Below are 13,276 nucleotides of genomic sequence, written 5' to 3' on the forward strand. Positions count from 1 at the left end.
ACAATAGATTGACATCAGTCATGGGAAAGTGCAAGTGACTTTGATGAAAATCACCCCATATTTAAGCATGTACTGCTTAAATATTTCCCAATGGCTCAAGAGGACAATCTACATAGAATAACAAAAGTTAAATCTCAGTTTTCCTTTTTAATCTTGGTAAAAATCTAACATATTAACTGTAATCACTTTGCCATGAAACATGGCCAAAGCATGTGCAGAAGAACAGGTCTGATGACAGGAAAAACAACACTTGTAAAACTGCTGTGACTGAAATAAAAACAGGGGTATCCTCTTATGCTATTGGAAAAAATTTAACACGTCACTTTATCATTGCTAGTGTGGGCTGAAAAAAAAAAAAAAAAAACCATGAAGGGTCTGTAACATGTGCAGAAGGAGAACAAGTTCTGACCATAGGATTTTGTACAATAGGACCCAGGGTACGCACTACTGGAGGTTATTGAGGGAAACAGCCATATTCAGTTCCATTCAGTAATTTACATATTTATTGAATGTAGTTGTTGTTATTTGGTTTTTAGGAGCATTAGCAACTAAGGCCATATTGCTCCGGGGATATGCGGTGGTCATTCCCTGACCTTTCCGCATCCTCCGTATTTGGTGGTCATGGGCTCGAACCCTGGTCCAATCAAGAAGCGTGTGTTACGCACTGCTGCTCCTGCCCACCTGGCTACGGAGGTGCCGTTATTGAATGTAGTAATGTCTTTAGTAAATAAAAAATGTAATTTATCAAATTAGCATATCAATCTATAAAATTACATGAAAAATTTGTCTGCCAGTTAACCATGATTTGATAGACAGGTAAGCACAGCAGTGGCTATTCATACCTGCCATGTCTAGTAATTCTCTCCAGTGAATCACAATGGAAGATAACTTGCCAATATGTAGCAGCATTACATATTTATTTTATCTCTTTAATATTTATACTCTGGCACTACCACCAGGTCAGAGAAGTTTACAATTAATCATTTTGACAATGAATACAATCGTTAATTTTATTTAACAGTCATGCAGGATTGAACCACAGTTCACTCAAATACCTGTGCCACTGCATTTTTTCACTCAGCCATATCAGGCCTTTTGTCTTTTAACCTGGCTTGGCAAAGTAGTGTTAAAACAAAAGAAAACCTCCTGAAGCAGTTCATGGTTAATCTCTTCTTTAAACAGCAACTTAATTTATGTGCACAAAAAACAGATTTAACTCCATACAACCAAAATAAAATTTAAAAACTAATCAAACATATACAGTAGAATCCGGATAAGAAATTCCCGCTTAAGAAGTTTTCCCATGTACTAAGTTTGGTTTCTTATGTCCCAATTTCTACTCTATACAGGGGGCCTCAAAAATATCGGTACAAACGTTTAGGGGAGGTAGGTAACATCTAAAGGAATGTGAATCGCATAGGAACCCATAACTGGAAACGTTAAGGGACAGTAGTAGCAGAGGCACAAGAAGCAGAAATGACACAAGACAGTAATCAGGGGCAAACATTTATTTGACATAATACAGTCCATTCCAGTTATTTGGGACACATCGGGACTAGTGCATTTTGGCCCGATTAAGCGGCTGCCAATTATCCGAAGTTTCACGTAAATAGTTAAAAATACAATGTACCCCCCCCCCCTACAATTGGTTCACTGTGCAATCTAATCACGTTACGACGAACTCAACATAGTAAAGTACCGTTCGCTATACGATGTGCGGTAAGCGCCGGTCATTGTGATCACGTTTGTGAACTGAATTTTAATTCTATTAAATAGCAATTCTAATTAGCGAAAATAGGAGGAATATTATCCACAGGCTATAAAAGTAAAGATATATTAAGCACAACTTTTTTTTTATTACCTTACCAATTAAAAAATTAAATGATACGTGAAAATCGGAAGAATATACGTGATAATCAGAATAATTAATATGTGGTACATACGAACTAGTTGACATTTCTGTTCACTGACATTTGTGGGCGGGTGTTAAAATTTAAAACAGTAAAAAGATAAGCAATCAATAACAAAGAACACGGCACACACAAATTGCAAGTAACACAATACGCACAAGTGAGAATGGAGTAACGAGTTACAAAGCTTTAAAAATAGGAATGAAGAGAAGATCTGAAAATTTATTTTTTTATATGATTGAAGATTTCATGGAAGTGTAAACACATTTCACCATAATAAACCACCGAATTCCAGCTGTTGGTATTATCGCAAATTCAGTAAGATCGAGTTTACTGTTCGTTTATGATAGATTTCACTAACAGAAAAGCTCAATAAACAGGTGACTGCTAATTGTTTTTTGGTTGTGACCTCCAAAATTTCAACCGAACCATGTGGTACCATCGGAGACAATTGTAGGGTAATCTCCAGTGCTGCGGCCTCCTGCCCCGATTAAACAGCATGCTGTCGTTTGTCGTTTAATCCTGCCAATTAAGCGAAGTAAACAATGGCTATTTTTCTCGATTGTTTTCTGTTTTTTTAAGATTTGCCCCAAATAAACGGCTGCCCCGATTAACCGGTGGCCCAAATAACCGGAATCTACTGTATTAACAATGGAGTACGAGATGGATGCATTTCATGATGTTACAACAGATGCTCGAAGGTTCCACCATGAGACGCGATGCATGCGTCACACACCAATGCAGCATGGATTGGCAGACACGGTCAAACACACCTGGAGTTTCTTTGACAGTAGCAGCAGCACAGACGAGTCTCACCACGAGATCAATTTCCGTCTCCACAGGCGATTTATACACGATAGATTTGAGGCTCGATAAATCAGGTGAGCACCGGGGGGGAGACACGCGTCCACGGCCAATCCATCGACGCCCAAAACGCCTGTTCAAAGGGTCACGAACACACCTTCCATAATGGGCAGGTGCCCTGTCATGTTGAAACCAAATGTTGCATCTCACATTTGCTGGAACATCGTCAAGTAACCCTGGTAGAACTTGTTCAAGAAAGATCCGATATTTAGCAGAGTTCATGCGGGATGGTAACAGGTATGGGCCGACTAAGTAGTCACCAACCATACCTGCCCACACATTTATTGCAAAGCGATGTTGCGCCGCATGGGGGCACACACCGTATGGGTTGTTGTGAGCCCACACATGAGCATTGTGCTGATTGAATAAGCCTTCCCAAGTGAAATAAGCCTCATCTGTGAACAAAACATCGGCTGGAAAATTCAAGTCTTGAACACTTTCTCGGAGAAACCACTGCGCACGTGCAGGATGATCTTGGGGTAGCAGTAACTGAACCCTTTGAAGATGAAAGGGGTGTAAGGAATTGTCATGCCAGACATGCTGTACACTGCAACGAGACACTCCTAAGGCAGAGGCAATGGCACATGTGCTGGTAGCAGGATTATTCTGGACAGCATTCAACACACTTTTTTCCACGGCAGGAGTTCACGTCAAACATGGTCTGCCCGCACTACTCCTGTTACCTCTAAATGACCCATAATCACACAAATTTTGATGCACACGTGCAAACAAACGGTGGTCCGGTACATGTCTGTCTGGGAAGCGTTCTCCATAAATTCATTGAGCGGCTCGTCCATTGCTCTCTGCTAATCCATACACTAGGTGCATGTCTGCCAGCTCACAGTTCATATATCGATGCATGCTCTTCATGCAGTGACTACTGCTTGAATGAGTAAACCAGAAATTTTCCCTCTCGCAAACTGATGAACAGCGCCGTGTACAGACTTACGGTGATGTTTCCGGTTATGGGTTCCTATGCGATTCAGATTCCTTTAGATGTTACCTACCTCCCCTAAACGTTTGTACCAATATTTTTGAGACTCCCTGTATATTGTAATGTATTATTTTCCCACGTAAGAAGTTTCCCAGGTAAAAAGTTTTCCCGCATACAAAGTTCGTGACAACGAATACACAGTGTATTATTATAATGACGTTTTCCCACTTAATGTTTTTAAATATAGAAATTATTTATTTTTAATATTTAAAAACATTAAACAATATAAACATTTGGTAATCGAACAAGTCAGTGCCAAGCATAATTTTAGTTCATAGTAAAACACCGAAGTAGGTGAAATGGCATTGTTTTTGATATACATGTACTGTACCTCATATTGTAAAGACCTTCACGAGTTGCTCTGCTATTATACTAACTCCAATAAGCAACGCTTCGCCAATGGAGAAGACTAATGTTACTTATTCTCAGCAGATACCAATACCCAGGGTGGTGGTATCCATCCACTGCAGGTGATGGAGTAGTGGTATCCGCCAAGAATAAGTAACATTGGTCTTCTCCATTGGCTAATAAGTGTTGCTTATTGGATGCAATATCGGGGAAACTCGTGAAGGCATTCACAATATGAGATATAACAGAAACTAACCTACTCCGGTGGTTTACTACGAACTAAAATTATGCTTGGCACTAACTTGTTCGATTAGAGAATTTTTCCATCGTCTGAGGCTTTCCGGCAAAAATTGTGTAAACGTGATTTCAATTCAATAAGTATGTTTTTGAAATAAAATACATTAAAAATAAATGTAGATTTGTTTTCATTTCTAATTAGATAATTTCTAATAAAAAATATATTCTCACAAAATTTTTCTATAACGAATTTTTTCGCTGGATTTATCGAATTCGTTATAGGGAAGTTTGACTGTATATATATACACTGGTGTGCAAAACTTAAGGACCAACACAGTTTATAAAGGTAACAACCACAAAATCTTTACTTAAGATACTCTTTACTGATGACAGTAGATTCAGTCTCAGCAGCGATTCTGGACATCAGCTAATCTGGCGAGAGGTTGGCACACGGTATCACCCCACAAACATCACTGAAAGGGATTGATATGGCGGTTGAGGTGTTCTCGTCTGGGGAGGCGTTATCTTGGATGGACATACGCAACTCCAGATACTGGAAGGCGGTACTGTAACCGGTGCACGCTACTGTATTGAGGTAATCCTTCCCCGTGTGCATCTGTTCCAAGCTGCCATTGGACCAGAGTTCGTGTTTATGGATGATAACACCACGCCCCATCGCACTGCATCTGTTGATATGTTTTTGGAAAGTGAGGACATTGTTCGTATAGATTGGCTGGCCCGTTTCCCCTGATCTAAATCCCATCGAACACATATGGGACACTCTGAGGAGACGCCTAGCAGCATGTCCACACCCCCAGAAAATGGTGCTGACAGAGGAATGGACGATGTTACCACAAGAACTTATTAACAACGTTGTTCTAAGTATGGACAGGGGGTGCAAAGCCTGCACCAACATTGGGGGTAGCCATATCTCCTACTGAGGACCACCTCTTCCCTTTGTTCCATCTTTGGCAGTGATGCATCTGTATCATGGCAGCCAGTGCTATGTTGCCATTTTTGAATCAAGTCCCTCTGTACCGTTTTGTTTCCGTTGTTGTGTCGTTGTTTCCTTCATCATTTCTGTACCTCACGAGGTTCCTTTGGTATGCTTTTCCCATATTCAGGCCACTCCTATGAGAAGCTACAGGTGAAACCCTGACTGGTTCTTAAATTTTGTGTGTTTGTGTACACACACAGGTTGAACCTTCATATAACGAAATCAATCATTCGCTTGAAAAAATTCTGTAATTCAACTCAGACATACAGCAAAATATGAGAAATAAATCAGAACCAAATGGGGAAAAAACTTTCTAACATTAAAACAATTTATTAATACACACATTAAGAAATGACTTTTTTTTTTTTTTTTTTTTATGAAAACCCCAAACACGAAAGGTATCAAAACCTATAGTACTTAGTACCATGCATGGGTTGAAGGAGAAGTATGGGGGAGGGGAGGGGGGTTCCGGAAACTTTGCTCTAGAGACTAAACATGGGTTTCACCACTTCAAGCCTACAATAAGCAAAGTGGTGGTATTTCACCGGTTGATGAAAGTCATCTACCACCTAAATGATGTGCACAATATATTAGTATACTTTTAAGAATTATGTCGCAAAATATTTGGTTATTTTTTGTTGTACACTGGATTTCACTGTACATCGTTCATAAAAATGTGGCCTCGACATAGTTTCAAATGCTGACAATATTTCATGCTTGGAAGGTTAAATATTGCCCCAACTGCCTTCAATTTCATACAACTTAATTGCAAAACAATTCTTAATCGTTGTTTCTGTCGCATCTTGACTCCAAACTTTTGCCAACTCTGATGTGTACATCCACAAATCTATAATAGAATCTATAGGTTGGTTGGTTTCTATTCTCAGTATAATTTTTTTCATTATACACCTTCAGTAGTGTTTTCAAATCCTTGATAATGCCTTGATCCATTGGCTGCAGTTTAGACAAGGTATTCAGAGGGAAGAAAACAAGCTTCACACTTGTAAGTTTCAAAATTACCGAGTGAATGTTGGCGGGACAGGTGTCGCCCCGCCAAAGATGACGAAAGAAAACAGAAAAACAATTTTTCTGTTTTCTTTCGTCCTCTTTCTATCAAATTTTAAAATCCACTGTTCAAAAATTTCACTTGTCATCCAAGCTTTTTCATTGTAGTCCAATTCTAATGAATTTATTCCTTTGAGGAAACGGGGTTGTTTACTTTTGCCTATTACCAAAAGCTTCAGTTTTTTTATTACCAGCCATATTTATGCCAATCAAGACTAATTCTCTCCTTACTATTTTTACCTGCTACACATTTAAAAAATTGACCTGTTTAATGTTTAATCAACGTTGAATATGTCTTTGGGCTCATAGTCCTCCATAATTTTTTTCAAAACTGTTTCTTTCCAATGGGTGCAGTCTTCTTCAATTACAACCCCACTTTCACTAGAAATAACCTTTTTGAGTAAGCCACAGTACTTTTTAAATTTGTCCAGCTAACCAGAACTGGCTTGGAAAGTTTTATGCCCGAGAAAAGATGCGTACTCCACAGCCTTTTCTTTTATTAATGGCCCCGATATCTGCATGTTTTGGTCTCAAATCAAACTTCACCCACTTAAAAAAGGCTTCATCAACATCTTCACACAGGCATAATTTTGCACACTTCTGATGGGTTCTGTTTCCTCAGTTTGAGAATCGAAACAGTTTTTCTGAATGGTTGACACTACTGGCAGGGACACCAAATTTTAAAGCGATTTCTCTCTTTTTTTATAACACTGAGATCTACACTATTAAGCACTTGCATTTTTTCCACTATACTCAAGGATTTCCTCTTAGACACTGTAAGGTTACTTGCATAGCAGCTAAAACAAAACTGATTTAGGGACAACTTATACCTACCATACAGAGACCGATGAAATTTAGTGAAAGTGTTGATGACTCATTTCTGTGAAATGACAGATGAATTTCTGGGATAAAGGGAAATCACTCTCTCCTAATTCTCTAATAGGGTGCTTACAATAGAAAACAGGTTGACCAGAGCCAAAGTCCATGTCGGGAACATTCCTTAATCTTTGCCAATGACTGTGGACACAGATAGCAGTTGACCAGTGTTTACTTCTTGGTACAGTAAATGCTTTACAGGCAACTAAATTGTGGAATGCTCTTAAGAATTAATCCTTTTAGCTCTTAATTTGTGCTTTCTACAGTGTCAGCTCTATTGCCTGAAGGCCAGAGGTGCAAACAATGCCCAGGTCTCTCGAAATTAGTTCGTTATATGGAACTTTTCTTCAATGTAATGACCAAGGGGAAATCAAAAAACGTTCGCTACATAGAAAAATTTGCTATATTGAAGTATGTTAAAGAGAGGTCCGACTGTATATATATTATGAAAAGCAGAACTTGCTAAACCTGTATAGCAAGTTCTGTATGGCAGCAAAGCAAAACTCAGCAGTCTCTGTTACTCTGACTGTACAGTCAGCAGGATTTAAACTACGAAGTACAGTCAAACTTGGTTATAACGAGCATCGGGGGACCAACAAAATTTCTTCGTTATAACTGTTACTCGCTATATCAGTGATGAGTTAAATCTACCTCTTATTGTTTTTCTCTTTTTTTGATTCTCAATAACTTGATAAAAAGACTGGTGTAAAAAAGCAAAGGAGATATTAGAAAGAAAAAATAATATAAGTACATTATTTGTATTAATATGCTTGTATTCTGTTTTTAAATCTATCCAGCCAACCGTTGTTACATACAAAATCATCACACCCAAATTGTTTATCAAAGTTTTCCACTTGAGCTTTCAATATCGGACCATCTATTGAATATCCAGCACTTATTTGTGTAGTAAACCATTGGAGCAATGCTTCATTGACATTTGATAGATTGATAGTTTACTTTCTAAATCCCCCCCCCCCTCCCGGTTATGTTCTTTTCCAGTGCCGATATGTAAACGTTTATTCTTCCACAATGTCAATACCGTTGAAGAGGACAAAGAAAACTTTTTACACACTTCAACATGTTTTGCACCACGTTCTAACACAAATAATTGACTTTTCTGTGAATCGAGAGACTCTTTATTTTGTTAGCAGACATGTTTCTGAAGAAAGGTTCACTTCTGACTACTTTAAAATGATAGTAAAGTGATCTGCATACAAAGTTCGTAGAAGTCCTGAAATGCATACAAAGTTCTTAGAAGTCCCACTTCCAGAATTCTCAGAAGTCCTGTTTCCAAAATTCTTAGCAGTCACAAAATAATTTTATGGTTCAGTGAATACAAGACAATCTGAATATAGGGTAATGGACAAGTGGAATGCCAATACGCTGTTTTATAGCCCCCATATCTGAAAGGACAAGGTCACAAACCGGCTGCTATCTGATGCGGGTGGTCATAAAAGCTAAATTGCACTTTTCATTTTTGTCTATTCCAAAATTGGAGTTTTTTGACCCCGAGCAATTAAGAAAGCTTGCATAATTACCAAAATTTGCACAGTATATCTGTGTAGTATGCTTGTTATAACAGTGAGCGATTATATGGGAATACGTGTAAATTAAAATCATTATGGCTTTTTGCTCGTTACAGCCGTGATCTCATTATTTCCGTGCTCGTTATAACCAAGTTCGAATGTAATTGTAATGGTCTTAATGGCTTCAGCATGACAAATTTAATATTTTTATCGAGACTTAATATTTGTTTAAAAGCAGTGCAATACCAAGTTACCTTGGTGTTGCACTGCTTTTAAACAAATAGCATCACCAAAAGAAAGGTTAATCTGCCATTTACTTAAAAATAGATAAAAGAAGTAAGTCCTGAAACAGGTTGTCATTGCAGTGTATTTTAAAATATTTTGGTCTTTTGATCTTTTGGTGTTTTCTGTGATGGTAACAGCAGGATTATAATCAATGAAGAAGAAAAGGAGTGAACATCTGCAAAATGCATGATTTGTAGATTCTATTAGCATGAATAGAGTCTAAACTTTAAACAGTTGAAGTGCTTTTGCTTTCAACATTCCATTCAAATATTAAAACAGCATTAGCTATTTTATAATTTTGAAAGAAAAATAAAAATAAAAAATTCAATCGTTTAAGTAATACATAGGGCTGGTGTACAGGTGTTAACAGATAACACTATAATTATATTTAGTTAAAATAAGATGCATCATCATTAATATGCACAATTTTGCTATTTAAAATAGAAAAAGAGATCTATTATTCATAAGTAAGGAACATACGAGAAAGATGTAGATGATCACATTACCCAGGCCCCACTGTTATTAGGCAACTGAAATGGTGTGTTGTGGAGTCGAGACATTCTACGAGAAACCAAGATGATGATACTCCAAATGATAGTAGAGTATTTTGATGTAGGGTGAGGAAGGATGGACATTGAGTATGAGGCAGAAGAGTTGTATAAGAGCTGTGGAGATTGATAGTTTACAATGGAGTCTGCACGTGTCTCACCTTCAAAGAGTTCAGAACGAGACCATCATGGAGAGATTGCATTTGTGAGAAAATGTGGTAGATCACTTGGAATGTTTATCTTTCAGTAGTATGGACATGTCCAACAGATGACCCAGGAGAGATGGCCAAAGAGAGTAATGAATTGGTCACTGCCAGGAAGACAGAAAAGGGGACAGCCTCAACTTACATGGAGAGGAGTAGTAGTTGTTATTTGGTTTTTAGGAGCATTAGCAACTAAGGCCATACTGCTCTGGGATATGCGGTGGTCATTCTCTCAACTTACATGGAGAGGAGTAGTTGTTGTTATTTGGTTTTTAGGAGCATTAGCAACTAAGGCCATATTGCTCCGGGATATGCGGTGGTCATTCCCTGACCTTTCCACATCCTCCGGATTTGGTGGTGAAGGGCTCAAACCCTGGTCTAATCAAGGAGCATGTGCTACGCACTGCTGCTCCTTCCCACCTGGCTACGGAGGCGGCTTGAGGAGGAGTAGTGGGGTGACGTGAGCCAGAGGGTTGCACAAGGATTCCTGGGATGACTGTTCACAATAGAGAAGGGATTACAAGACAACTTCAAAAGACAAAAGAAAAACAGAAAAAGATACTGGATCTGTCATGATAATATATCAGCGTAACATTCTTTTGTCTATATTTGCAATTTTCTATTATGTGCCATGTAAAAATTTCAATATCACTTCTCACTATAGTGTTGAACAATGTTGCTCATGGACATTTATTCCTGTGATGAAGCAAAATAGCCTTCAGTCTTCTTGTTGCATGTATTGAATGTTGATAGCAATGAACTTGGTTAGAATGGGTCATTTAATTCTTACTAGTTACAGAATGCAGATTTGCTTGAGCATGCTTTGTTGAAATTATTACAATTACTGTCTTAAAATGGTTACTAGAGAAAGAAATTCCAGAGAAAGAAATTCCAGCAGGCTTCAGAAGCTTGTCCTATGTCAAAAAAAAAAAAGGTAATCATCATAGTGTTCAGTAAGCTTTTCTCTTACCAAATTCAAGAGAATAGCAAAAGGCATGGACATGTGACTCCCAGGTCTTGTAGTTATCCTTTTACAGAAATTTGCCATCTAGAAGGACACTTAAAATATCCAAATCTAGAAATTCCAGCAGGTATACTAGAACAGAAGTGAGGTGTTCTTGGTCACCTGTGGGTGACAAGATAAACAGAGCATATGAGAAAAAAGGTTTAATGTGCACTACAAAACTTAGTGTAGTGTAGTGCAGAACTTGTGCCTGGCCTGCTTTGAACAAATGTAGTACTTACAAAAAATGTAAGCTCTCCAGAACTCTGGAGAGCTTACAACTTTTGTAGGTAATTATAACAATTTGAAACCAAATTAAGATATTGTAATTTAATGTGCATTTTGAAAATATTTGTATAACATATGCAGAAATTGTGAAAAGTCAAAATATGTGATTCCTTTCAAATATGTTTGCTAGACAACAAAACCAATGCCAAAACTGTATTTAACATTATCTCAAACAAGAAAAAGTATAGAAAAAGAAAATAAACAAGTTTTTTTTGTTATATGGTATAATAAATAGTTGAAAACACTTTAATATCTTGCTGATATTGAATTACACCATTCTGAACTTTTACTGTGTATAACAAATAAATCAGAATAACAATTCACAATGTCTGCACTTACCTGCAAGAGTCTGCAGGCACTGTCCTGTTGTAATATCCCATACTTTTACAGTAGAATCAGCATTACCAGATACCAGGATGTTATTTCGAAGCTCCATTCCAGAAGTAAGAGACTGATGTCCCATAAGAGTATGCTTACAGGATCCTGTGTCTACATCCCATACTCTGATGGATGTATCCAGAGAGCCACTAACCACATGAATGCCATCAAACTATATTAATAGGAAATACACTGTAAAAATGCATGACACAAAATTTTAGTGTAAGTTAAAACTTTTAATACACTAGAAAAATACTACTGACAAATAAAGAAGTATTCTCTTTTTACTCACTCCCTTTTTCTTTCTTTCTATATAGGTCTTACTGATTAAAAACAAAATACATAATACATGCCAAAAACTGTTTTCCACAGGGTACATAGCAAGATATACTGTGCAGAAAATTACAAAAACAGGAGTTATACAAGGTATTATATAGAAACAGAAATATATAAAATTCTCCAAAAAAGTAGAATAAGTAGTAGTAGAGGCATGTTATGCAAGAAAGCAAGCTTATGTAAGCCCTCTCTCGCGTGCTCGCTCTCTCTCTCACACACACCTGTTTTATTTATGCTATCAACTTCCACAACAACAGATGGAAGTTTGTTCCAGCAATTGCTACCCACTGGTTAAAGGCAAATTTCTGCACATCTATTCTATAACTGTCTTTCTTATATAATATCGGTATAAATACACCATAGTTTACCCATACATTTAATTACATAAGTAGCGAACGGCATCGTTTAATTATATCTCATATTGTGGCTACCTTCACAACAAGACAGCAGGTATTGCACTACTTCAAATAAATAACACTTCTCTAGTACAGGTAGAGGAGACTACTGTTATTTATTCTCAGTGGGCATCACTACCCAGACGCGTTTCGGAGCTTGTTGGCTCACTCATTGGTGGGCAGGCAGGTACCCTCATAATGCAGACATGCCAAATGGTGAAGATAATGATAATACTTTGGAGACTAAATGCACAAGGCAATAAATATCTCTTTCCTCAATGGAATTTATGCCCCCTCAGGTTCATAACCTGAGCAAGAGGAAGAATCCCATCAGAATTGAGCCTGCTCAAATTCTGATGGGATTCAAGGCCTTATACGCTTCACTAAGATCACCTTGCAGGTGCCTAGTCTCCAGCAACTGCAATTTGCAGAACTTAAGCCTTTCTTAGTAAGACCATCCCTTCATTCCCCTCACCAATCTTGTTGCCCTTCTCTGTACTCGCCCAAGAAACTCTACATCCTTCCTAAAATGAGGCCTCCAGACCTGTACACAGTACTCAAGGGGTGGCCTGACCATTGCCTTATACTAGGGATTCTCAACAGGGGCGATATCACCCCCAAGGGGGAAAAAATCATGGGTATTACAATGGTTTGTGGTCCACAATTAAATTAAATACAGTCCACAAGTGAAAAATTGTCTTTTGAGCGGTGGTTTTTCACTTTCCTTAGGCATAATTTAGGCCAATTTAATTTAATTCACAACAAAGAAATTATCAGAATTAAGCCTGCAAGGTGATCTTAGTGAAGCGTATAAGGCCTTGAATCCCATCAGAATTTGAGCAGGCCCAATTCTGATGGGATTTCTTTGTTGTGAATTAAATTAAATTGGCACAAAGTTTAGTAATAAAAACTGGGAAAAATGTATATATAACGATTAAATAAAAACCAAAATAAGCTTACAAAAACCTTAAAAGTCACAATTTTTTAATGATCTCAATAGCCACTAGCAAATCAATAGCGGGA

At 37.7% G+C, this 13,276-nt stretch overlaps 1 protein-coding gene across 3 annotated transcripts in view; it reads right to left on the bottom strand.

The window, feature by feature from the left end:
- Positions 1 to 13,276, bottom strand: part of LOC150087963 (F-box/WD repeat-containing protein 7-like) — a 186,888-nt gene that overhangs the window by 8,812 nt on the left and 164,800 nt on the right. For all 3 annotated transcript variants that reach the window (XM_090369291.1, XM_090369292.1, XM_090369290.1), the window contains exon 11: positions 11,484 to 11,694. In XM_090369291.1, the coding sequence (XP_090225417.1) occupies positions 11,484 to 11,694 (211 nt within the window). The remainder of the gene's footprint in view (positions 1 to 11,483; positions 11,695 to 13,276) is intronic.

The sequence above is a fragment of the Mastigoproctus giganteus genome, chromosome 3 (genome assembly GCF_048544385.1).
Source record: "Mastigoproctus giganteus isolate SK-2022 chromosome 3, ASM4854438v1, whole genome shotgun sequence".
In the NCBI taxonomy this organism is placed as follows: Eukaryota; Metazoa; Arthropoda; class Arachnida; order Uropygi; family Thelyphonidae; genus Mastigoproctus; species Mastigoproctus giganteus.